At 48.8% G+C, this 26873-nt stretch overlaps 1 protein-coding gene across 1 annotated transcript in view; it reads right to left on the bottom strand.

Annotated features, from left to right (window-relative positions):
• Window positions 1-10859, bottom strand: part of VWC2 (von Willebrand factor C domain containing 2) — a 114110-nt gene extending 103251 nt beyond the window's left edge. Inside the window, exon 1 of the mRNA XM_032430472.1 lies at window positions 10142-10859. Within this exon, the coding sequence (XP_032286363.1) occupies window positions 10142-10834 (693 nt within the window). The 5' untranslated portion in view covers window positions 10835-10859. The remainder of the gene's footprint in view (window positions 1-10141) is intronic.
• Between the last annotated feature and the right edge of the window lie 16014 nt (window positions 10860-26873).

Below are 26873 nucleotides of genomic sequence, written 5' to 3'. Positions count from 1 at the left end.
GCCACCCTAACAGCCTGTCCACCGGCCGAGGGCTCTGTGTCCCTGTTCAAGAGTGTGACCAGGAACACAGATAACACTTCTGACACCTTAACGGGAATTAATGAATGAGTCACAGCTTGCTGGAAACTAAGTTTGTGTTTTATCTGCTTTAAGCCTCTACGGAGATACTGAGATACCTTTTCCAAAGTCCCATGAGATTTGGAAGTAAAATAGAAGTCAGAAATTGTTTTTAAAGCTGAACGAAGTCAGAAATTGTTTTTAAAGCTGAACGAAGTCAGAAATTGTTTTTAAAGCTGAACGAAGTCAGAAATTGTTTTTAAAGCTAAACCTGCAATACGTTAGTGTGGCCTGCCAACCTATGGGGACAGCAAAAGGACCATACAGAAGGACCGGTCCCTCTGGTAGGTTTTGGTAGAGACGATACTATTTACTTCTGAGCTACCTCGTGGACCACAGGTACCGAGAGCGGTACCAAGAGCCAAGCAAGAGGGGCGCATCACCTTGAAGTGATCTGAATGTGACCACAGGAAGGGCAAGAGCACACATCCACAGGTGATGGGAGCTTGGCGGCGTCCGTGACCAACAGCCCTGGAAAGCAGGAGGGGCCTTTGGAACTGCTCACCTATGGCATGACTTGGCCTAACTGGGCCCCCCACAATGACTTTTTTCCAAGAACATTTGCGTTGTATCTAGTGGCATTTCCTGCGTGTTCAAGGATAAAGTTCCCAACTCAAAATTCAGCCTGGAGACCACCCTCCTCCTTAGGTAGTCTATAGATGGGGTATTAAGCCCCAGCTCTCCTGACAATGGTTGTCAGGGGCTGCTCTCCATCCTGATGGTAGGACTTGGGCAGCATGTCCAGATGTCAGTGGCCTCCCACCCCACCCCAGTTATGACCCAAAAATGTCCTCACACATTGCAAACATCCCCTCAACATGAATGACCCCCAGTGGAGAACCACTGGTCTACACTTCAATGAGCAGTGAGTTTTCTTCCATTCCTTCTTGACTCTGTGGCTTGGCTTTCAGGGTCACGTTCCTCCTTGCTGAATTTCATTCTTTAGATGGCATTTTGAAGTTCTTTCAGTAACAGTTTGTTGGATGGCATGCTCTATTTTTGTTTAAAAATATCTTCTTTAAGAGGCTATTGGGTGGCTCAGTTGGTTAAGCATCCGACTCCTGATTTTGGCTCAGGTCATGATCTCAGGATGTGAGATCGAGGCCCAGGTCAGGCTCCGCATTCAGTGCTGAGTCTGCTTGAGATTCTCTCTCTCCCTCGGCCCCTCCCCAACTCACTCTCTAAATAAATAAGTAAATAAATACAATCTTAAAAAAAATAAAAATATCGGACCCCTGGGTGGCTCAGTTGATAGCGTCTGCCTTCGGCTCCGGTCATGATCCCAGGGTCCTGCGTTCGAGTCCCACGTCGGGTTCCCTGCCCGGCGGGAAGCCTGCTTCTCCCACTCCCCCTGCTTGCATTCCCTCTCTCACTGTCTCCCTCTCTCTGTTGAAAAATAAAAATAAAAAAATCTAAATAAATAAATAAATAAAAATAAAAAATAAATTAAAATATCTTCATTCATGCTCCTTCCTGAAGGATAGTTTTGCTGGATACATAAATTGGATTAACTCTTCTTTTCTCTTTGCTCTTTAAAGATGTTCTCCTACTGTTTGGGGTTTTCCACTGTTGAGAAGAAGTCAGCCGTACTCATAGTTACTATTATTTTGCAGGCCAAGTCTTTTCTCTCTGGTTGCTCTGAAAATCTCTTGCATTGGGTGCTCTGCAATCTCACTATGATATGGCTAGGGGGTTGGATGTCTTTTTATCTTTCTTTAGATTCATGGGGATTCCTGAATCAGAAAATAACTGTGTTTCAAGTAGATCATCTGGGACACTAACCCCTCATTTCTCCCATATTCCCTACTACCCCTTCCAGAATTCTGATCTGATCCATATTAAATCTTCTCTCCCTGTCCTCCACGAATCAAAACATCTCCTTCTTATGATCCATCTGTGCATCTGTGTTTCACTCTGGGTGACTTCTTCAAATCTATCTCCTGGTTCACTGAATTGTCCCATAAACTATCTGACGTGCTGTTGAACCTCCCACTGAATATTAATTCAAACTATTATATCATTCCTTTATGCAAGTTCTACCTGACCCTCTTCAAAGCTGACTAGTATTTGGAATATGCTTGTTTTGTTTACCCATACGGTTTATTTCAACATATATATTTTTGCATATTAAGTAGTTCCGTTTATATCCCAACATCTGCATCTTATTGGACTATGTTGGTCTTGGCGGACCCTTGTTGATGACACACCCCTACTAGTGCGTGGTTTTCATTCTGCTGTCACATTCCTTGGAACACTACTTGTGCGGATTCTTTGCAGCCTGGGTGGAGTGTGCATTCCTCCTGGGAGCATTTGCTTCTCTCAGGTACCTGTGGCCCCTTTAAACAAAAATATCCCACCTGGATTTTTTGGACCACTCAGGGAAGCATGAATATGGGCTTCATGCTTGTAAGAGAGTGCATGCACTAGAGACAGCAAATATTCACAGCAAACCTGTCAGCTCAACCCAGCCCTGAGGCCCATCCGGGGCACTCTGTCTGCACTGCCCCCTTGCAGTACATGCTCTTCGGGGGAGCACAGCCTTATGAGACACATCCTGATCTGATGCTCTCCCCTTGGAGCCCTGGGCCTGTCAGGTGCCCCAGCCTGGCTGCGAGGACCCAAGGCCTGGGTCCCAGGCATCAGGGGACGCTCTCCGATGGCCACCACTGCAAGGCTGACTTTCCTGTCTAGATTCTACCTCTGAGGATTAATTTCTCTTACTTTTTTTTTTTTTTTCGCCATTTCAGCTGTGCTTTTAAGAAAATGTGTTTTATATGGTATCTGGGATTTCAGGAGTTTGGTAAGTGGTAGATTCTCAGGCTATCATTCTTCTATATTCCCAGGCAAGCAAGTGGTGGTCCTTTCGTGTTTAAAGCAAAATCATTTCTGGAATGCTCAGAGCCACATGGCATCTTAATTTTCCATCCCTATGCTTTTCTACAGGCCTAGGGCTTCCGAGAGAACTTGCAGGGCCATGGACAGATGCCTGACATCATCCTTTTCTACAGATTCGAAAGGCACTCCATGTCCTGGCCGCACCCCAGTGCCCGACAGAAATAGAATGAGAAGTGAAATCCAGCTGGCAGGATCTCAGGCTTGGAACAGAAGCAGCAAAAAAAGGATTTCCAGCTATGTGGTCAGAACCATACCACGAAGGATGGCTATAGGGTATGTAGGCTGGGGTGGAAAACCGTATCCTCTACCCAAACTCACAACTGTTCTGTTTGTGACAGACTCTTATCTCTTCCCCAGAAACCTGCCCCAGGATTGCTCGGTCATTTAAAAACAAACCATCAGCCCCAGAGTCTAGATGGGCCGTGTCCACCTGTGTACCCTGCAGAGCCCCATGATGCTCCTCACAGCCCATCACACACTCCTGGGTCACTGCCTGTTTACTGGACGCACTCCAAAGCTTGTCATTATGTCTCCAGCATCTTGTCCAGTGCTTGGCAAATATTTGTGCAAAACAATTTTTTCTGAATTAAAAAAAGCAAGACTAGATTTTTGTTGGGATTTATCAGATTCGGAGATGCCATCCACTGAGGAAATATGTACAGGCAAGCCCCAAAGAGCCCCTCCCCGATGACGAGTCTCTGCAGGAAGTCTTCCCAGGGACCAAACACCCGGCTAGGGGATAGTCATCTCCCACAAGATGCACACTCAACAGGACCCCCCTAGAAACCACACTAACCTAGCTGCAGGCTTTTTTGGTTTTTGTTTTTTCATTTGTTCAGAGATTCTTAGGTTCAAAGTGCTTTCACATGTATTTCACTGACTTTTCGTAAACGGAGAGATAATCAGGATACTCTCCACTCTGGTCCACTGGAAAGCAAGGAGGTCAGAGAATTGCCAAGGGACTCATGAATGCAACAGGAAAATGGCCCACCCAGACATCTTTAGATGGTAAGTACTCTGACTTCGAAGTTCTAGAAGATGCTGACTCAAACTGAAGAGGCGGGACATGACAGCACAGGATCTGGGCTCCTAAAGTGACATCTCTCTCCATGTGGCTGTAGGACCATGGATAAATCGTGCCAAGTGGGGATGTGGTCAGCTGGAGAGAAAATGCCCTTCGAAAGGAGCCACCCAGCACAGCTCTGGCAGATGACTGCCATTTGGAATCATTCCATTTTGACAGCAAATTGGCAATCTGGGTATATAGATGAACGTCTCATTTGTTAAATATCTGTACTAGTCAAACAAATGTCTTATGTGTGGTGAGCCAAGCAGAACACCTCCTTGGGCTGGAGTTGGCTTTGGGACACCAGTCTGCTTGCTCTGGGCCTGATAAGGTCTGGGGTCTTGTCCACGTCTGGAGATCTACTGTTCTGTCCGCTGCCCCTTGCCCTCAGGGAGCTCCAGGAACTCAATGTTTCTGTTCTCATTCCAACTCAAGATGTCATACTTTGAAGGACACAGACCTTTATTTTGTCCTAGATGGCCTGAGTCAAATGTAGCATGAATCCATGTAAATAAACACTTGGCCAAGTTGATCCAGCATTTAGTGGACACAAATGTGGGGCAGGTGCTCTAAACCTGTAGGAGCTTTCCCTTCTTCATGTATCTAGAATTCTCTCGGTCACACACAAGATACCACTACATCACCATTTGTCATGGACATAAGATGGTGCAGTTGGAAGCACAAAATTATCAGCGTGCCACAGTCTAGGACTCAGATCCTGCTTCCACCACGTACTACGCCCATGACTTTGATCAAGTTACTTAACTGGGTTGAATCCTAAAAGTCAACATCTGACCACATCTAAAAGTTCCCAAGAAAGCATATGGACTTCCCCCTTTTAAAAAACTGTTACTGTTTAGGGGCGCCTGGGTGGCTCAGTCGGTTAAGCATCTGCCTCTGGCTCAGGTCATGATCTCAGGGTCCTGGGATCGAGCCCCACATCGGGCTCCCCGCTCAGTGGGGAGTCTGCTTCTCCCTCTCCCTCTGCCCCTCCTCCTACCCCGCTCATGTGTGCACACGCTCTCTCTCTCCCAAATAAATAAATAAAAATCTTTTTAAAAAGCAAATACATTAAAAAAAAAAAAAAAAAAAACTGTTACTGTTTAAATGGCTTTGAACAGAAAGGCAGAAACTGAGAAGTCCAGAATTTAGAAAATCTGACTCGGAACCAAAACAAACTCAGAAGTAGCAACTTCTGAGCACGAGCATCAGGCTGACTTAAGAACGTTAGCTTTACACAGCTAGACTCAGTTTTCTTTGCAAAGGTAAATAATAATAACAGTGTTGTTTTATGCTAAGTGACATCAGCCAAAAGAAAATAAATACCACGGAACTGAAAAATATGATGAATGTGTCCTTCTCTCTGCTGGCACCTTTTGGTAACTACAATAGAGATCTACTTGGAGCTTTTGATTCCAAATTTCATGGAAGAATTGTTTTCATAACTGAGCTTCTGGAAATGAGACTTGGCAGCAGGGTTAATCACGGGTCATACACTGACGCCCTGGGAGAACCTGGGTTCACCTGTGGATCTCCGTCCAACTGCTTCTGGTTCCACAGTCCTCACACTTTGAAAGACAGTCGAGCGAGCAGTACGTATTAATAATTCAGTTTCCCTTTTTCCTCAAAGACCGACACCATCGCCAGTCAGAGCCCCTGGTCACTGTGAGAGCCACGCGGACAGACTGAACTGGTGTCACACCAGCCGAAAGAGTCGTATAAATTGATTGGGTTCTATAAAATGCGGAAACAAGCTTGCAGACCCCACTCCTAGCTTCATGGTCCCCCAGGGGAGCGGGAGGCCCCCACAAGGGGAACAACTTTTGCTGCTCAAATTGTAAATTCCAAATTTGGGTTGCTGCTGGCCTGCCCGGTAGCCATCAGGGGCGAATCTGAAACTGCTCCGCAGAGCCCCTGACAGCCACCCGTTGGTTATATGCGATGCACAGCTCCAATCAGCAAACATAGTACAATAGTGCTTAACGCGGCGCTCAGAATGGAAAACACACAGCATCAGAGTGGTTTGGGTGGCTGCCTCACTCTGCTTCTCAGGCATGGAGTTTATCACCAATCACTCTGGGCCTTCTTTGTAAATTCTTTCTTCAACCATACTTGCTGATGAAGCCTCCCCCACCCCTACCCCACATTCCTTGTATCTCCTTGGGCTCATGCATATGAGGTCAACTCTGGCCTTTGACACCTGTTAGAGCTACGTTACAGCCTGGATCGTGTCCCCCCTCCCAAATCCACGTGTTCGAGTGCTACCCCACAGTTCCTCCCAATGTGACTAATTTGAGACAGGGTCTTAACCGAGAAAATTAAGTTAAAATGAGGTCATACAGGTGGGCCCCAATCTGATATGAAGAGGACACATGCGTCCTTATAAGAAGAGGAGATCAGACACAGACGCGAAGAGGAAGGACCTGGTGAGGACACGGGGAGAAGGCGGCCGTCTGCACATGGAGGAGAGGGGCCTCAGAAGGAACCAGCCCTGCTCACACCTTGATCTCGGACTTCCAGCCTGGAGGACTGTGAATCAATAAATCTGTATTGTTTAAGCCGCCTGGTCTGTTACTTTGTTATGCCAACCCTAGTGAATGAATAGACCCTAGGAAGCAGACAGCACACGAAAATACCATTCAGGTATAAAAAATATAAACCGACAGACAGGTTTCCTTATTCAAAGTTGGATACCTGCTGGTCTAATGTGATGAACAGGATGCTTGGTATAATCTGAGAGGCAGTGGAGAAAATTCTACCAGTAACTATGGTTTTATTTGCATATACAAAATAAGTTGCAAATATCCCCAGAAAAATGCGGATAGGATTCTATTACTAGCAGCCTCATGGGATCCCGTGGAAGCAGTGAGGTCTTCTGCTGACATCTGGCTGAGATCAACCAGGCCGTGAGGAACGGGGGCTGTCATGGGTTTGGGAGCTCGGGGGGAAAGGAAAAGACAGAACTGACTGTGAAAACTGGGCAGGGAGCCACGTGTCCAGGAAAGAGAAGCACTGGACGACGGGGAGAGGCTGAGCCCTCCCTGGGGCCAAACGCACATCCCAGGCACGGGGCAGGATCTGCAGTTCTGCCTGCTTCTCAGATGCCCACAGTGAGCACCCAGCCTCCAGCGGGAGCTTCCCCTCTCTCGGGAGGCAGAGAGCAGATGGTTTAAGTGTCTGTGTGCCTCCCAAGGAAGGAGGCCCAGAGCTGGCCTCCTTGTCACCTCCCTCCTTGCTATGGTAAACAGCTTCCCAAGCAGGACCCTACTGGACCACAGCCTCCAGATCAATTACGTCTGCTTCACAGAAGAGCAAAGCACTTCAGACAGCAAATGCTTTCCTCTTCCATTCTCCATGCGCTGTGCTATGCAAACCACAGACTCGGTGGCTCTCTCCCGGAAGCCCAGAATAGTCCGAGCAGGCAGGTGAACACTGGTTGTGCCCTGGCGCTCAGCACCAGGATCCTGCATGACTGCAACCCATAGAACCGCCCTCCCACCGGCGCCGGGCTCCCCGCTGACCGTACGCCCGCCCTTCTAGGTCATCCTTCTGACACCCCCAACAGAGTGCTGCATCCTTCCTCAGACAGAGAAGGAAACAAAACCACAGACATGAAATGACATGCACAAAGGCACAGTGACTTAGGGAAATGCCTAGAATTTTCCTGACGGTAAGAGAAATGAAGGAGCAGGGTATGTACGACGCACGGCACTGAAATCATTACGAAGCTGTGCATATCACGGGAGCAAGCACATAATCAAACATTTGTAGCAGCTGGGCAACATTCATGCACGTGTACATCCTAGCAGCCCGTCAGGATTGGATGAAAGTTAAAAACGAAGTGTCACTTGAAGATGGAAGATGCACTTAATACTCTAAAAATAGGTTCACTGCTACCTTAATTCTTCCCAGGATGATAATCCTTCCAATCTCCCGTTTGTTGCTCTAACATCTGCCATCTCCAGAGCCTGAAACACAGTCTACTTACTGACCACCAGTTTTTGAAAAACAGTTCCCCATCCCTGCACACAAAGACAGTTTCTTGGCAGCCCGCACTTGGCGGTGAGTTACGAAAACAGAAGTTTGAATTCTCCCTTCTCTCTGCCATCTCAGGTCGATGAATGGCCACCCGGTGATGTGTTCTGGCTTTTTAGATCAAAACTGCAATAATTCCTCAGCCGACTTCACCAGGCTCTTTTAGGAAATGACTATAAAACTACATACAGTGTGAACCATAAACGTGCTTAGTTAAAAACTAACGGCTTGCATTTGTTCTCGCAACTCCTAGATTTTCTTACGAGCCCAGAACTCAAGAGATTTAGTTTGTTGGGCCCACGCCTTCAGCCCTGCCCCAGGCCGACAGGGAAGGTCCTGCCTCTGGGTTTTGCCAGGACCTTTGCCTCCACACCGAAACATCTGGAGAGGCAGATGTTTCCCACTAGTCAGAGAGCATTTTGAGGACAGGGTTCCTACCGCACTCAGGGTATATGGTCAGGGTCTGGTTCATATGAGTTTCTCAACAAATTTGTCTTTCTTTCTCCAAAGGGCCGGAGTGGACAACTGTGCTAACCAGGCGGGCCTGGAGATGCACTCAGGGCCTCAGGCTGGGAGAGCTGCAACCAGACTCAGCTGGCCCCTTAGCTTGCAGATGAGGAAAAAGAACCCCAGAGGGGACAGGCGCTTTGTGGCTATCACGCAGCAGGTTAGTGGCAAGGCTAGGATGGACACCCATGTTCCCTGACTCTAAATCCCAGCCTTGTTTCTACACTTTGTACCTTATCTCCAGATCCGTCCTTCCCGGCTTTCTAGTTCTACAACCCTGGGGACTTATTCCTGAAATTCATTCAGTGCCCTCACATCCTGGGCATCTCCTGAATGTGCAGATCTCAGAGGCTGGGTTCTGGGGGACTCCTGCCTTCTCTGCTCAGCTTGGGGGGGAGCTGCAGGCCCCAGGATGCCCCCTTCTGCCCAGGAAACCTCCCATGTGCCAAAGCAAGGCCACGTCCAGCAGGCCATAGGTTGAGCCTCCCTTGGCGGTGGGAGTGGGGTGGGGGTCCAGATGGAAGGCTCTGCATTTCTGTCCAGGCCACCAGTGAGAGGCCAGGCTGTCAGAGCTCCCCAAGGGGCCAGCACATGCACGGGCCAGTATCTCCATCCAAACCTGTGCCCCAGTGGGGCTGGGCTTTTGTTTCACATAGAATGTATGGGGAAAGCGGGCACTGGGGAGTACAACCCGCTTGGCCTGGCACAGGAGTCTGCTTAACAGCTACTTTGCCTTCACCACGTTATTTAAAGATTCTGTGCCTCGGTTTCCTCTTCTCCATCAACTGGAGATCATAAGTAACAATCTCTCTCATGGCATGGTATGAGGTTTAACTAAGGTAATGCACATGGAAAATGCAGCCTCAAGCCTGCCACACAGTAGGCATTCGGGGGATGGCCAGCGCTTTTAATATCCTTACTAGTCCTCACCTAAAACAAAACAATTTTTAACCATAAACTAGGCTTCTTGTTCTTGCCCTCCACTATGTGTGTTGGCATCCAATGAGGAAGCATTTTCTTTGCCTTTTCATTTTTTAGAACATCTGCATGATCCCCCCCACCACGTAATCTAGGGAAATGGCTTATTTATATGACTAGTCTTCCTTAATTAGCCATTAGCTGAAGGATATATCCCAAATGGCACGGCAAATTACCCTGTGTTTGAAAACAGGTTGAGCATTTCAGCGGCAACACTTTTAAATTAGGAGCAGTGGATTAACATTAACGGTACAGCCAATAAGTGCTCGGGCTGTCCCTTCCCGGGCCTCGGGCCTCACCCTCTCCCTACCCTTTTAAGGCGAAGACCAGAAGATCGAAGGAATGAATGTGGATCGGCCACACTGCTTTAGAGATCACCTCCGCACTGACAGGGAGATCGTGCTGAGGGGACGCGAGCACAGCGCTGCCCGCCTCTGAGAACCAGAACGCGCCTCTTCTTCAAAGCAGGGGCGCATAGTGCACAGAGAGGTTTCACCCCGCGGTGGGACGTGCAAAGTGGCCCGGCGGGCGCTGGCCTCTTACCACGAACTCCTCCAGAGTCTGGTAGGTCTTGCCCCGGAACTCGCAGTAGTTCTTCCTCTCCTTGCACTGCGGGCAGCACTGGCTCGTGTCGACGTGGATGCAGCGCGGGTGCAGCCGCGGGCACTCGGGCTGCGCGCACAGCGGCCCCTCCTCGGTGCACAGGCACGGGCAGGCCGAGGGGCCCGGCGCGAACTTCTCCCCGATGGCATACACGAAGCCGCTCTCGTCCACGCAGCCCTTGCCGCGGTAGTCCGGGTACGCGTACTCCTCGGGCGGCTCGGGCGTGGGCGCGAGGTCCGGGCCGGTGGCGTCCTGGGCGGCGGCCGGGGGCTCCCCCTGCGGGGTGTCCCCGCGGGGCCGGCCCTGCAGGTCCCCGGCCTTGGCGCCCCCGCCCTGGGCGGCCCAGGCCTGCTTCTGCTTGCTCCACGCCTCCCGGCCGGCGAGCCCCCGGCCGCCCTTGCTCTTCCAGTCCCGGCCGCTGCCGCCCTCGTCCCTCGCGGGGCGCCCGAGCTCGCTCACCCGCCCCGGGCCGTCCCGAGACGCGTGCTCGCGCTTCTCCTGGCCCGGCTGCTCCGGCGCCTGGGCCAGCTTCTCCAGCGGGATGCTCGGGCTGCACAGAGCCACCATCAGGCAGCAGGTGACCAGGAGGGAACTGGACAGCGCGCCAACTGCCATCGCAGTGGAGCTGGGCATCCCCTACCACGTCCCGGCGGGCGGGCGGGCGGGGAGCGCGGCCGAGGGGCAAGTCGCATTCACAGCCCGGGGGCGCGCCGCCGCCAGCCGGGAGCCGCCGTCCCTGCGGAGAGAACAGCAGCACAGCTGAGCCCCGCGGCCCGCGCGCGCCCGGCCCCCACCCGGCCCCGCGCCGCCCGGCCCCGGCAGCGCTCTAGATTAACGAGCCGCACGACGCGGGCGGGGGCAGCATGCCTAGCGCCGGCGCCCAGCCGGCTTCTGAGCCCTCACAGATGGTGGAGACGGGCGTGGAGGCGAAGTCCGGGAGAAACACTGGCCGGCCGCGGTTCTCCGGTGGCCGCGATCAGCGGTGGGGACGGCCCTGGGCGGGTGCGGAGCCGGAGCTGCGGGAATGCAGCGAGCCGGGCCCGCGCCCCCGTGCTAAACTCGGACAGAGCCCCATAATCCGGGAGCCCGGGATGTGCCCCCCGGGTGCTAGCCACACTTTCCCGAAGGTTACTAAATGGAGAATTCCGCAGTGGAGTTGGACACGGAAGACCGTGCAGGGCAGAGAGACTGGAGGGAAACCCTCCCCGGCTTGCCTCAGGGCGTTTGGGGAAAGGGGCGGGAGGGGGTTAACGAAGCTCCCAGGACCCCGTGATTCATCTCCAACAACTTTTTTAAATGCCTCGAGCGCAGCGAGCAGACGTCGCTTCCCCGCCCTCCTCCCCAGGCCCCGAGCCACGAAAGGATGTCCCCGGCCAGCCCCGGCGGCGGGGTCAGGGGTTCCGGAGGCTTCGGCTCCTCCACCGTCCCCCCCCCCCAACCCCCGTGCCCAGCCAGCCGCTCGGCGACCGGGAACATTGATGAGAGAACCCCTCGCGGGCCGCAACGCTGGGCTCGTAATCGCTTTCACCCAGGAGGGGGTCGTAAGGGTGGAGCAGAAGTGCCCAGGCAGCACCAAGGTGTGCGGTGGGGGAGGCTGCGGATGCCGGGGGGAGGGGGGCGAGTCCCTCTCACTCTCCCCATCTCCAAAAGCCTCTCTGGATCCCAAAGTTTCTGCCGCCCAAAGGGGCCAAGAGAACCCTAGACGCCGCAGGGTGCGGGCAATCCAGCCTCTCTCCCTCTCGCCCTCCACCCTACCCCCCCATCCGGCGCGCTCCAGGGGGTCTTCACACCCCCCAACCCGCTGCAAATCCCTCCCCCACCCCAGTAGAGCTGGGACAACCGTGCCCTGTGCTCACTTCCAGCCCCGGCCCGATGGACCTCAGCCCGGGGCGAGCCACCCACCCGTATTTACAAACTAGGGGTCGGGGTCGCAGGGAGGTCCTCCCGAGCGGTGAGAAGGTGGAACGGTGCCCGGGCGCGTCCCGGCGCGCTGGGTGCGGACAACCCACATGCACCCTCAGCCCTGGGGGCGGGCGCCCAGCCTACATACATGAGCGCGGGGCGCGGGCCGGACGCCGGGCTCGCGGCGGGCTCGGGGGCAGCAGCGGCGGGCGCGGTCCCGGGGCGCCGGCGCCCATCCTCCGGCCGGCGGGGAACCGGCGCGGGGTGCACCGCGGCCAGCGCAGCCCCACCTGCGCGCTCCGCCCGGCGCGTGCACCCGGCTAGGGCGTCTCCGCGGGCTGGCTCCGCGCGCTGCCCAACTCGCGTCAGTGCCCGCGCCGCCCTCCGCCGCTCCGCCCCGGGTCTCGTCCCCGCGTCTCCGCCGGGAAGCGCGCCCGGGGGGCCGCCCGGCTTGGCCTCGCTTTCTCCACCCCGCGGGCTCGGAGAGATCTCCGCGCCAGGCAACCGGATGCCGGGCCGCCGCGGCGCGTCGGAGGGAGAGGAGACGCCCGGAGCGCGGTCGGCGGGTGGGCGGGCGGGTGGCACCGAGGCCGGCGTGGGAGCCCGCGCGCCCGCCTCCCGCCCGCCTCCCGCCTCCCGCCTCCTCCCGCCCCGCGCGCTCCCCGCTCCCTCCTCTGCGGCCCCCGCTCTCTCGCGAGGCGTCGCTGCGGCGGCCGGCGCTGCGGGGAGTTGGGGACTTCTCGCCCGCTCGCCGCCGTGCGGGGCCGCGACACCCACCTGTCAGTCCCCCCGCGCGGCCGCCTGCCCGCCCCGGCTGCGGGGCTCCTGCCTTGTCACTCACTCTCCACTGGACCTTTCATGCGCGCCGCCTCTTTCCTTTACTCTTCTCTTTAATTTCTTCCTTCCTAATTGGCCCCCTCTGGCTTTCCTCCCCGTGGACGGCTGGGTTTTGCCGCCGTTGAAAAACCTGAACCAAACTGTGTTCAATTTGGAATTCCAAGGCCGCGTTGGCTTAGCAGACTGTTGGGAGTTGGTTTCCTCTTAAGGGTCGGAAACCCAGAGGTACAGAGGAAGAAACTCATAAAAATCCGGACAGCGTACTTTCAGACTCTCTGCCAATCTCCCTCCCAGTCCCCCAGTCTCCCTTTTCCTGCCCGCTCTCTCTTCTGCCACAAATAGAAACATTTCGGATTAATTTTGCAAGGATGCTAAACTGTTAAGCAGAGCCCTGTGTTGTGCCGACTGGGATTCACCCTTTGATCTTGGTCAGTGGATGTGCTACTTTTCTTGGATGAAGGAAAAAAGGTACCTGTTCACAGTAACTCCCAAAATGGAATTTTTATAGGCATGTGCATTCCCGGGGCAATGTCATCCGAGAATCACTGAAAATGCTGGAGCAAAACACCACCTTTTCCCCACAGTCTCTGGGCTGGGGGACTGGGGAGGGGAGGAGGACTTTAAGACAAATTCCTGTTCTCCCCCACCTCTTTTATTTATTTATTTATTTACTTTTTCTTTTTTCTTTTCTTTCTTTTTTTTTTTTTTTTTTTTTAAGTGGGCTGCAGGTAGAGCCTGGAGCCCAACCAGGGCTTGAACTCAGGACCCTGAGATCAAGACCTGAGCTGAGATCAAGACTGGGATGCTCAATCAATCGAGCCACCCAGGTGCCCCTCCCCCACCTCTTATCCTGGACAAAGGAGATGTACCTGTGGTTCTAGAAAGGACAAAGAGGTCACAGGAAGAAGGGAGAAGCTTATCCACACACACACAAAATACACAAAACAAACAAAAAACAAATCCCCCCCCCAAAAAGAAAACCCACAAGAAATAAAAAATCCCAAGGCTGGGTAGAGGGTCTCTATGTCCGAAATGATTTGAGCCTTTCTGCCTTTGAGTCCCTACTGTCTGTCTCTTCTTCCTGTCGCCTCACCTTACCTCAAGAGGCAGGTCACATGTGCGCGTGGAATGTAGCAGCCTGGCCACCCAGGCTAAGTCTTCTGCCCCCGTTAAGTATCACATTTGTTTTGCCAAGTGCAGTCATGTCGTGGCATTGGGGGTAGCCCTAAGCTCATGTGACTAATAATAAAACCCTAGTGATATGTGCGCAAGCTTGTACTTCTAGCTGAAAAATTGGTTGGGGGTCTGATTGAGGGAATCGTGATGTCTCTGTATCGATCTCACCTCAATTACAGTTCCTGTTGAATCAGAAAGCCTTTGTCCCAGCCTCCTGGTCACAGTGGAGAGCCATGATTATGAGACAGTGGGGCTCGCAGGAAGAAGCCTGACAAAATTAGGAGCTAATTGTGCGGCCCAGCATCCAAACCACTTTCTGTCAGATGCTCTCAGAGGTGGTGGGATGAAATGAAGGGGAAAAGCAGTTTTAGAAGGATCTCTGTCCTTCTGAATATCAATACCCATGCAGCCTTGATTAGCTGAGAGATTCAAGGAAATATTGGGACTTTGCAGGCATCAGAAGAATTTACAATTTATTGCATTTGCAATAATGATCCTTCCTTCCTTCTTTTTTTTTTTTTCCCATTCTTTCTTTTTTCTTCCTGTCTTCCTCTCTTTCTGTTATTTGTCTACTGTCTCCTCAGGCTACAGATAAAGAGCAGAAAGATTTCCAGTCAGGGTGTGAGGTGACATGGGTGTCATCTGGGCTCCACCAAGGGTAGATTGGGGGACCTGGGATGAGTCACTGGGTGTCTCAGGAGCTTTATTTTCTCATTGAGAGAAGAAAAAGGAAAGAAAATCTCCAAATGGATAGGAAGCCCAAAATGCCCTGGCGCTGTGGCCTGTTTCTGCCCCCTTGTCTGTGTGAACCCAGTCTGTTCCGTCCACGTTTCCTTCTGGGTGCCGGAGTTTAAACCCACCAGCCGAAGCAGCACCTCGCTCAGCAGTGAGTCTGAGAGTCAGTGCCCATCCCGAGCAGCGGACAGAGGAGACTGCTTCCAGGCCAAGGTCCAGGTTGACTCTTCAGTTCTCTCTTCTATTTTAACTAAGACTATGACAGAGTTTTATATGCCTATAATGAATCTGACCTTCCTCACCCAGCAAGACTCCGTTTATGTCTCTGTGACAGGCAGATGACTTTCTCAGAGCTCCTGGGTGGCTGCACCCACCTCCAAAACAGGGGCTCCCATGACGGGCAGGAGCTGCACGCGATTCATCTTTGGGAACAAGGGAAGAAAACGCTTTGAGAAACACACTCGTCTCTCACACAATGCTGAGCACGGTCAGACGCATCTCATCCACTCCCGTACCGTACTCCCAAGTCTTGGGGGCTCCATTACTGTCTTCCATTTTGCCAGTGGGAAACCATACCTCAGTGAGGTGGTGAGTTCACTAAGGTCACGGCTAACAGGGTAAGAGCCCAGTTGACACTGAAACCTCAGACCCTTGTCCCGGGGCAGCAAGACGGGTGGTCTCCAGGGGGGAGCTGCTCTGTCAGGCACTTATTGTACTTAACGTATCGCTTCTCCCAGCCCCCCTATTCAGCCACTCCCACGGGACTGCGCACACTGGGCCCTACACCCCCCGGGGAACAGAGAAGCCCTGGGACATGCAAGGGACGAGACCAGGCTGTGAGCCCTAGAGGTCAGTTCCTGGCACTCTTGCGTGGGTGCACCTGTTGGAACCTATGACAGGAGCTCAGTTGACCTTTGCCGAGGAATGAGGGAGCAAATCGATAGGTGCGTAACTGAGGAAGGATAACTTGATGAAGAGCCTCTCAGACCTAGAGGAGGAATGAGGAAAAAGGAAAAGGAAAAACTGCAAAACAAAAGCTGTCAACCTTCACCGTTCGGGGTTAGGAGGAGTAAAAGCCACTTGCATCCTAAATCTAGGGTGAGCAGGACTTTTGGGGTCCAGATAGAAAGTGGACCACTAATTCAACCTGCTGAGTGGGACAAGCCGCCTTTGGCACTCCGGTGGCTCTTTATGGATGTGCCCAGAGCACGCCTGGCTGTTCGGGGAGCCAATAATTAAAGTTCTGCTCTGGGTTGGGCCAGTAGACAGCAGAGGCAACAGTTCCATTCCTGCTTACCCTTTGATACATGCCTGGGGTGGAGAGTTCCCGCTCCCCGGGCCAGCCTGCTTCCCCGGCTGCCTGGTTACACAGCACTTTGGAGACTCACCCCTTCCGCTGTTATGCCAAAAGTCAGCAGGATCTGTTCAGATCATCGAGTGGATGACTCACAGATATTCTCAAATCAGAGGCAAAACGGCGTTCCTTGAAAGGAGGTTTCCAGGGATCTGTTGTTAATATACTATAAAGTCAACCACCGCATTAACATCACAGACCACATACACATTCACCAATAAGAAAGTTTCAGAAGGAATCATTGGGAGACAGGGGCCCATCAGAGTGTGTTGGCCTGAGGCGTACAATAGGCAGTGAGGTGAGGGGTGTGCGATTCTGCTGCCACATTCTGCGGGCACTTTCCGAGCCCCGGGAGGAGAGGGCCTGCGTGCACCGGGCAGCGGTGAAAAGCATTCAGTTGCATAGCTTCAGGTTTTCTCCTTCTCCTAGACAGTTCCAGAGGAGGAAGTCTATGGCGGGTGCTGGGTGCCCTGGGTACTCAGGGCAGGATTTCCTTGGGGTTGGTAAAGAGAATCTGGAATCCACTCTGGGACACTTCTGATACAGGATGCGTTCTCACGTGACTGCTTCTCTGGCCCGTGGTCTTCCCCGGACTCAGGCACCAGGCCCAGCTATGGCACAACCAGAGACCTAGCATTATCTAAACTTTGCTCCCAGGGCCCCCAAAGTGGGCCGTGCAGGGCATGCCTTGCTGGGCTGAGCACGGCAGATCGCAGTGTGAGGGGGAGGGTATGTCCGGGTGGATTGAGAACATAAACGGTTGGTACACGTGCCTTTGGTGGAGAGTCGGGCAACGTGTCTTCCGGGGATGACTTCTCTCTCAGTCCCTGATCTGGCTGGCTTCTGGAACCTTCCATGGTATACCAAGGGGACTTTGAAATAGCCCGGGGCATCTCAATGTTCTCCCCGATGTCATCAGCTACTCTAGTGATGGAGATCTGAGGACGGGGAGCCACAGGAGTGGGTTCTGGAAATGGTCAGGCATGGGCACTGCTTGGGGCTCAGATGCAGGGCTGGGCTTCAGACATGAGCAAGCGCTCCAATGAGAATTGTGGGCCCATTGTCACGAGGAGTTGCTTCCCTGCCCCAAACTGCTTCTGCATAGAAACTGAACATGGAACCGCCCGGGTATCTGGGACTAGTGTGGACACGAGCACGAGTGAGTCATAATAAATCTGTGGTCAAAGTGGAAGGGACAGGCTGTTCAGGACACAGTCATGGGTCGACACTTAAATCAAGAGAAACCAGGGACCCAAGGTAGTGAGGAAAGTGTGTAAGGGGTACAGGACCCTGCAATGATGCATTTCCACGCACAACTGAATGGGCTTCCTCTACGCACAGAGCCGTCCATGGAATCCACCTGTAATGGTCTCACCAGGCGGGGTGTGATCTGGGCCAGTAAGCCAGGCAGGGCTGACACCATCATATTGCTGGAGAAGCCTCCAGAAGCCTTTTGTCCCCCTCCCAAATCTACACTCCTCAACATTTGGAAGATGATGTTACATACACTGGTTTGATCATCTCCCTCTCCCTCCCTGCTCCAAGCTCCTCACCGTAAGTCATTTCTGTATTTCTAGCATCTTGCTTTTGTGGCATCTGTAGCTTGTAGACAAGCCCTGGCAAGTGTTTATCAAATGAATTAAGGGAGAAGCGCAAACAACATGACACAAAGTGCTTTTTGAGATCTGCTTTTGCCTCCATCCCCTGCTCCTGCCCCCACCCCTGCGCTGTGCTTGATCTTGAGGACAGTCCACAAGCATACTGAATTCTCACTCCCTTGGAGGCCTCCTGACTTTTCTGTGCCCTTCGCTGGGCTCTCCCAGGCACCCACTCTTCTCCCTCTGATTCAAGAACATGCAAGTAAGGTTTTATCTCCAGCTATGAAAAGATACTCCTGTCTTTTAGCACCGGACATGAGGAGGCCTGAAATTTTCCCACCGTCCTGGGCCAAGAAGAATTTTGTTCTATACCTTCTGCATCCTGGTCATACCCTACTCTCTTCCAATATTCGAGAAAGAAATCCTTTGAGGCTTTGACTGAGGGTTGAGGGATTCAACACCTGGTCCCCACCGCTGGTCACAAAGAGGTGGCTCAGGTGTCTGCCCCAGTTGAACAGTAGGCATTGGCTTCCCATTACCTACTTGTGGAGTTGGTCTTGGGGAGCGAGCCACTTACATCAAGGTATCCAATGTGGCCCATGAGTCTGGTGATCCTCATTCTGTCTTCCCGTAAATTAACTCACCAGCCAACGTTTGTTTCGTGTAAAGATTCGATGAGCGCAGCTTGGCGGTTCACTGTCAGGTTTGGGACTTTTCCAAAAGCACACCATTGCTCGTTTGCTTCCGGGTTGAAACCAATTCATTAATTAGTATTCTTGGGGCAAAGTTTTTCAGACCTTTACAAAGCCACTGCAGGGGCCAAAGGCGGGCTGTCCCCAGTGTGCCACTTTGATAAAAGTTACGTAAGAGACCGCTATTCAAGCACACCGAGACCCTCCTCTGCCCCTTCAAAGCAAGAAATAAATCTCTCGTGTGAAAGGCACTACCCTATACAACGAGGTAGAGAGAGAGGAAATTTAGAGCCCAGAGGCTGTATAACTAACCCTTGTTACGTTTTATTAATCTATCCCCCAGCCCGAATTCTGGTTAGAATTCCTCACCAGTTGAAGCTCTCAAAGGTAAGTTTCCTTTGTTCTGTCGACTCCTCACAGATTTATGGTCTCTTTGTCTAAAAAGTATGAAAACTGCCTGCCTTAGTCATTTCTTGAGGTCCTGACTTCATTATTAGATCCACATAATAAAATTTTGCTTTCTTCTCCCACTCATCTATCCCATGTAAATTTAATTCTTGGTCCATCCGGAACACCTTGAAGGGTAGAGGAAGAGTTTTTCCTTCCCTTCATTCAATCTATACTGGCATTCAAATCGTATTTCTCGCGCCCCAAAGATATTGTTGCTATTCATTGATTCGAGGTTTACTTATTCGTGCTTATAGTTGTTTCATTGGAGCTTGTGGGCAGGTAAAAAGATACAGATACCTCCATGGCTATAGAAATATAACTGTTTGAAATCCAGTGCCCATTTAATTTTTTCTGGTAACAAACACCAACCTGATTTTCCTCTAGAGAACCAAGCCCTACCCCACTTCTCAGCCACCTGCTTCTTAGGGAGAGCTGTCGGATGGGGCAGGTCTGGCCAGCAGCGTGGTCCCTGGGCCACAGTGGGAGGTCGGGGATGCTCCCGTGGTCTTAGTGAGGACCACGAGAGTCACACTTGAACCATCTGAAAACAAAAGTGTTCTCTTTCCCACTGGACTGGAGTCTTTTTTTTTTTTTTTAAGATTTTTATTTATGTATTTGAGAAAGAGAGAGCACGAGCATGGGGAAGGGGCAGAGGGAGAGGGAGAAGCAGGTTCCCCGCTAAGCAGGGAGCCCCACATGGGGCTCAATCCCAGGAGCCTGGGATCTCGACCTGAGCCAAAGGCAGACGCTTAACGACTGAGCCACCCAGACGCCCTTGGACTTGAGTCTTAACAGCAATTAAGGCCAGATCTGCTAGGGGCTTCGGGAGTTATAGGTTCAACCCGAAATGGAGCCAGCACAGAAAAAACCAAAGCAAGAAAACAAGACAAATTAGGGCGTCTGGGTGGCTCAGTTGGTTAAGCATCTGCCTTCGGCTCAGGTCATGAGCCTGGAGTCCCGGGATCGAGTCCCGGGATCGAGTTCCGCATCGGTTCCCTGCTCAGCAGGAAGTCTGCTTCTCCTTCTGATCCTTCCCCCTCTCGTGCTCTCTCTCTCTCTCATTCTCTCTCTCTCAAATAAATAAATAAATAAAATCTTTTAAAAAAACGAGACAAGTTAAGTCCCCAAAATGTTTACGAGGGGTCCTCTCAACCTCAAGAAGTCTCCACCTGCGGTCTGCGGCCACCAAAGCCAACGTCTCTCTCTTTTGCCCCGGGGGGGTTTGAATTGGAGTTTTCTATCACTTGCAAATGCAAAAGCCCTGACAAATAAAATAGTTCACTGATTGAATTCAGTGATATCCCAATTCAAACGGCGGCCCCAAACGTATCTGCAGACCCCCCAAATCCCACCACAATGGCCAGACTGTAAATGGCCTCAGCCCCGTCCTCGGCATCCTCCAAAATGCCCCCTCACTTGGAAATTAAGCCCCGCTTCCTTTCGCACAAGAATTCCTTTCATGCTGTTCCAGCAAATCTGCCTCTGTGTGCTCAGAGGCAGAACTGTTCCTGAATTGTGCAAAGAGTCACCCTTGCCAGCCCTGCTACATTTTTTTCTGGCAGCCCCAGCATCCAATCAAGATTTCTGGATCCCTTCCAATTATAACACCATTTAGAAATAGTCAGCATTTCCCAGCCTTGAATAATGTATTGATCCCTTTAAAAGGAGAAAATATTCTCACAGACCCCCAATGTTTACTTACATTCTTTTTATTGTAATCCCACTTAAATATATGCAAACATAAAACACTCCAGACTCTTCGGCTTATAGCTTTTAAGCAACTATAAAAATGAATTTACAGATCAGATATAAAAGAAACTCCAAAACCAATGAAATTGAACCAAAACACCTTTGGTTAAGGGGACAGAGGAGCGGGATGGCTGTTCACAGTGTGGGAGGCCCATGTCCCCTGTTACTCGGGTTCTTCTGAGCTCAGCATCATGACAAGACTCGGGCCTTGTGGGGGCTGGATTCTCCAACATTTCTCTCGTTCAGACTCCTTCAAAGCTTCATGAGCATGGCTTCTTACAAAGTACTGGCCCCTACTGAACACAGCCACATTTATTTATAAGGACCTGCTGTTGTTCTTTATTAAGTCTGCGAGTATTAAGGTTGTACCAAGTTTGGTAGCAGCATGGTCATTGATAGATGTGAGCCGCGGGAAACGAAACCCCATCACGATTCTCCATCCTCTCCAGAAGGTGGTCATCTGAGGGTCGAGCACATACTCTGTCATTTCTAACCAACTGTATCGGGGAACTCTTTTATATACAATACATTGCACAGCTTTTATTTACTTTGATGAATGTTGGCGAAGGTATATATGGGTGTGGCCAGCACACCACTCAAGATATCCACTGTTGCTGCTCACTTTCTGCTCAGCGGAACCTTATCTGACTGCAGACCCTGTCTGTCCTTCACGTGCCACACCCAGGGGACCGCTTTCATCTTGCTGGGCTAGGACTTCCCATACAAGGCGTCGTGTGGTCCCATAGAGCCTTCCAGGTCTGGCTGTGTCACTCACTGTGGTGTTTTTGAGATGCCTACCTGTGTTATGTGCCCCAGGAAACTGGTTGGTTTTCCCATTCACCCATTAATGGACATTTGGGCTGTTTCTGGCTTTTAGAATAATGGCCGATATGATCATTCTTGTACAAGTCTTTTTGTGAATATAGGTTTCCATTTTCCTGAGAGGGAGGATTGATGAATCTGGGTATTATTGTTACCTGGGCTCCGTTCACTTATTAATTCTAATAATTATTTTTTTTTTACATTCCTCAGGATTTTCTAAGCAAAAATTATATGGACGTCAAATAAAGCCAGTTTTAATTATTTTTGAATCCTTATTAGTTTTTATCTTTTAATGCCTGCCCGCATTCTTTGGGGACCACCAACAAAATGTGGAATAAAAGACTCAGAGCCTCGTCTCTGATCACATGTGGAAAGCATTCAAAACTACATGATTAAATATGATGTTGGCTATCGTTTTTATATCTGATGTTCTTTATTGGATTGGAGGAATTCCTTCCTATTTTTCCTTTGCTGATTGTTTTTATGATGAACAAGTGTTGAATTTAGTCCATCTGTTCTGCATCTGTTAACCTGATCATAAGATTTTCCTAATGTGTGAATTACACTGATTGATTTTTGAATGTTGAACAAATGTTGCATTCCTGGGATGAACCCCATTAGGTCACAAGGTTGGATTCAATCATGCGGATTTTTATGTTTATACTCACAAGAAATACTAGTCTATAATTTTTTTCTTGTGAGATCGCTATCAGGTTTTGCTGTTGGGCAATGCTGGTTTCACAGAAGAAACCGTGAAGCATCTTCTCATCCTCTCATTTCCGAAAGAGCTTAAAATGATGCCTTCATTAAGTGTTTGATGTAACTCATCAGCGAAGCTGTCCACACCTGGAGGGTTTTTTCTTGTTGGAGGAGGTCATCGAGAGGACGTGACTGCCAGTGGAACTGAGAGCTGGACCTGGGCAACTGGGGGTTCCTTACCCCCTCCCCTGGTCTGGGAATGTGCCTCCCACTTGCCTTCCCTGCTCCCAGAAGCTGCCTCAAGGACACAAAGCCTGGAGATAGGGATGTCTGCAGAGACTGAGCCCAGTTACAGTGACTGAGCCCAGTTAATGCCTCCTTAAGATTTGGGAGGGGGGCGGGGAGCTCCTCATCTCTGGGCACTCAAGACTAAGCTTGTGTAAATTCCCTTGCTCATTGCACCTGCAGCCCACCCATCCCCGGTGGCTGCCTGTGTCTTTAGTCCCTGCCCTCCGAGGCCAGGGCTGGTTTCAGACCCCACCGGGAAAGCTCCCGAGGCTATGAACCAACACTCGTGAGTAGATTTTTAATTATAAATTCCATTTTAAAAATAAATATCTAACAATTCAGATCTAATTCGTGCCACTTTGGTAAGATATTTTCAAGAAGTTTGGTCATTTTAATTGTCAAACTATTTCAGCACAGTGTTGTTCATAATGTGCCTTTGCCATCTTTTAAAACCCGAACAGTCCAAACTGTAGTTGTCACTCCAATTTCTTCCTTCTAACGTGGGTTTTCTTCTATTCCCTTGAAAGTTCCCATCAATCTTTTAAAGACACCGAAGTTGGGCTCCACTGATGTGCTCTATAATTTGTTTTCTATTTCAATGTTCTTTTTTTTCCCTAGCGTTTTTATATTGGAAGCTTATGTAATTAATTTTATATTCTTCTGTTAAAATATAACTATTTAAGGCTATTAATTTTACTCTAAAAAACACTATGTTACATCCGGTAAATACCTTCTCATCATTCGGTTCAAAATATTTTCTAAGTTTTCTGGGGATTTTTTTTTTTTTTTGAGGACCCATTTCTTATTTAAAGTCTGCTGCAAATTTTCCAAATATTTTCTACATATTTTATAATCACTAATATTGAATTTTAATGTAATTGAAATGTCAGAGAACGAAATATTTATGATTGCCGTCTTTTGAAATCTACCGAGGCTTGTTTCATGGCCCAGCATGGTCTCTCTTGGTCAATATTCCATGAGCCCTGGAAAACATTTTGTATTCTGCAGACCTCAGGTGTAGTGTTTTACAAATGTCAATTGTGTCGAGAATATTATTCATATCTTCTATATTCTTAGTGAATTTTTGTTTGCAAAAATATTCTATCATCTGCGGGGCATTAAAATCTCCAGCCATGACTGTTTGCTTTGAGTACTTATGGTTCTGTCCATGTTTGCTTCACATGCTTTCAGATCGTTATGTATTTTCATACGCTTTGAGGATTGCTATAACTTTTTGATTATTTGACCTTTTTGTCATGATGAAAAGATTCTCATTCTATCCGGTGTCAACCATGAAGGGGCAGTAAAGCCACCAGAAGGGTTAATTTGGGGTCTTAGGGATTGCAATCAGGGAGACACAGAGTTGACCCAAATTGAAAGTGTGCTCCGAATTGCAAGTGGGGAGTACAGGCTTACAAAGGCAAAAAGTACAAGGTTACATAACTTGTTTTGAAAGAATTATGATTGGTGCTGGCCAAATTAAACTGACAATCTAAACCATGATGGGCTATTTAGCTCACAGATGCTGCATTATCTCTGTTTCAGTCCAGAGGAGACGGATGTGTTCTAGGAGGTGGTCCAGGTGCAACTGACAAGTTGAAATTCACAGAAGTCAAAAGTTCATGGTGTTTGGGGACTTGGAACAGGAGACCTGCACTGGTGGGGCTTCCTTTACACCCTCTGGATGCTGTTTTGAATGACTCTTTTAGCAAAGCTCACTTCACTTTGCAATCTTCTTTTGTGTTGTCAGTACTCCTCGTCTGAAATTCTATTTTGTCTGATATAGTCGCCAATCTTCTTATGCTTACTGCTTGTATGATCTTTTTCTATTCTCTCAGTCTGTCTACATGCCTTTGTAGTTAACATTTTGTATTTAACATTCATCCCTTGGAAACAGCGTGAAGGTTTAATGCCTTTTAAATGAAAATCTCTGCCTTTCATTGGAAGTGTTTAAAGCATTTTCATTTACTGTAATTGTTGATATGGTCAAGTTTACATGTACCATCTTGGTGTGTGTTTTCTATTTGTCTCTTATGATCTTTGCATCTTTGTTTCTCTTTTTTTGTGTCTCTTTTTCTGGAATGATTTTTTTTTAAATTATATCATTACATATCTTTTATTGGCTTCTTAAGCTAAATGTCTGTATTACTTTCTCGTTATAGTTGCTCTGGGGATTATAATAGGTACCCTTAACTTAATCACGGTCTGCCTTGTTTACTGTTGTAGCACTTCATGTAGAATGTAAGAATGTTACAACATTATAATTCCAGGTAGAACCTATGTTATTCTTCATGCTACTGTGGTTATGTAGTTTACTTCTACATGTGTTATAAACACCACAACATAAAACTATTATTTCTTTACTTTGAATAGTCACTTAGATTTAAAAAAAAATAAGAATAAAACCAAAATAATATTTCCACTTCTTACATATTTACTTTTTCCAGTGTTCTTCATTTCTTTCTCTAGATACAGGTTTCCACTTGGTATCCTCTTCTGGTTTATTTCCAGCGTGAAAAACTCCCAGTAGCTGGTTTTACGTTCAAGCAACAAAATCTCTCAGCCTTCATTTATCACAACAGTTGACTTTCATTATGGAAAGTTCTAATCGCTGGATATTGAATTCTAGGGTGATAGATACTTATTTTCCCCAGAACTTTAAAGGTGTGGTTTCAATACTTTTGATCTTCCATTGTTTCGAATGAGAAGTCCAGCATTTAAACAACAACAACATTGTTTCCTTGTATCTATTGTGGATTTTTCTTTGGCTTCATTTAAGATTTTGATATATCAGTGATTTTAAGCCATTTAACTATGCTGTTCTCAGTTATCATTTCATTTGTATTGATCCTGATTAAATTTACAGAGCTTCCTGCATATCTGGATTGCTGTTTTTGATCAAGTTTGACAAAATTTTGGCCGTTTTAAAAAATCATTTTTCTTTCCGGACCTGTCTCTCTCTCCTATTCTTCTACTGGGGCTCCAATTACACATACTTCCAAATGCTTGACAACCCCAGGTCACTGGGGTTACAAATTATTTTTCCCCAGCTTTATTGAGATTTCATTTGAACATACAACATTGTATTCATTTTAGGTGTATGATGTGATGATTTGATATATGTATATATTGCAAAATGATTACCACAATAAATTTTTTAACATCCATTATCTTGTATAGTTATAAATGTTTTTTTTTTTGTAGTAAGAACTTTTAAGATCTACTCTAGTTGCAACTTTAAAATATACTATGCAGTATTGTTAACTTTAGTCACCATGCGGTCCATAACATTCCCAGAACTTAGTTACCTTATAAGTTTGTACTGGGAAGTTTGTACTTTTTTTTTTTTTAGAGAGAGAGAGAATGTGCATGCCTGCGGGCATGTGTGAGTGAGCAGGGGAGGGGCAGAGGGAGAGAAAGAGAGAGAATCCTAAGCAGGCTCCCCACTCAGCAGGGAGCCCAATGTAGGGCTCAATGTCAGGACCCTGAGATCATGACCTGAGCTGAAATCAAGAGTTGGATGCTTGACAGACTGAGCCACCCAGGCGCCCCAAGTTTGTACCTTTTGATCACTCACCTTCACCCATTTCACCTGCCCACAACCCCCTACTCTGGTAACACAAATCTCTTTCTCTGTACCTATACACTTGGTTTTTATAGAGTATTTGTGTTTCTTTGCCTGACATACTTCACTTAGCATACTACCCTCAAGGTCCGACACTTTGATCACAAATGGCAGAATTTCCTTTTTTCCAATGGCTGAATAATATTCCATATGTGTAAATAAACCACATATTCTTTATTTATTCATTCACCTCTAGATAACTTCGGTTGTTTCTTTGTCTTGGCTTTTGTAAATAAGGCTGCAATGAACATGGGGGTGCAAGATCACTTCAAGATAGTGATTTTGTTTCCTTCTGGTATATGTCCAGAAGTAGAACAGCAGAGGAACCTCCATACTGTTTTCTATAGTAATTTTACCAATTTACATTCCCTCCAACAGTGCACACTGTTCCTTTTTCCTCCACAACTTTGCCAACATTTGTTAGCTCTTATCTTTTTGATAATAGCCATTCTAACAGGTGCAAGATGACATCTCATTGTGGTTTTTACTTGAAATTCTCCGATGATGGGTGATGTTGACACATTTTCATGTACCTGTTGGCCATCTGTATGTCTTCATGGAAAAAATGTTCAGTTTCTCTGCCCATTTTTAAATTGGATTGTTTGGTTTTTTTACATTGAGTTGTATGCATTCTTTATATATATATATATATATATATATATATATATATATATAAATCTAAATACATATTCTTTTAACATCTCAGGTGTCTTACTTGCAGATTTATTTAATTTTACACAAAGTT

Source organism: Phoca vitulina, unplaced genomic scaffold (assembly GCF_004348235.1).
Source record: "Phoca vitulina isolate PV1807 unplaced genomic scaffold, GSC_HSeal_1.0 scaffold44, whole genome shotgun sequence".
NCBI classification, from domain to species: domain Eukaryota; kingdom Metazoa; phylum Chordata; class Mammalia; order Carnivora; family Phocidae; genus Phoca; species Phoca vitulina.
The sequence above is the reverse complement of the archived record's forward strand: the minus strand, read 5'-3'. Positions and strand labels throughout refer to the sequence as shown.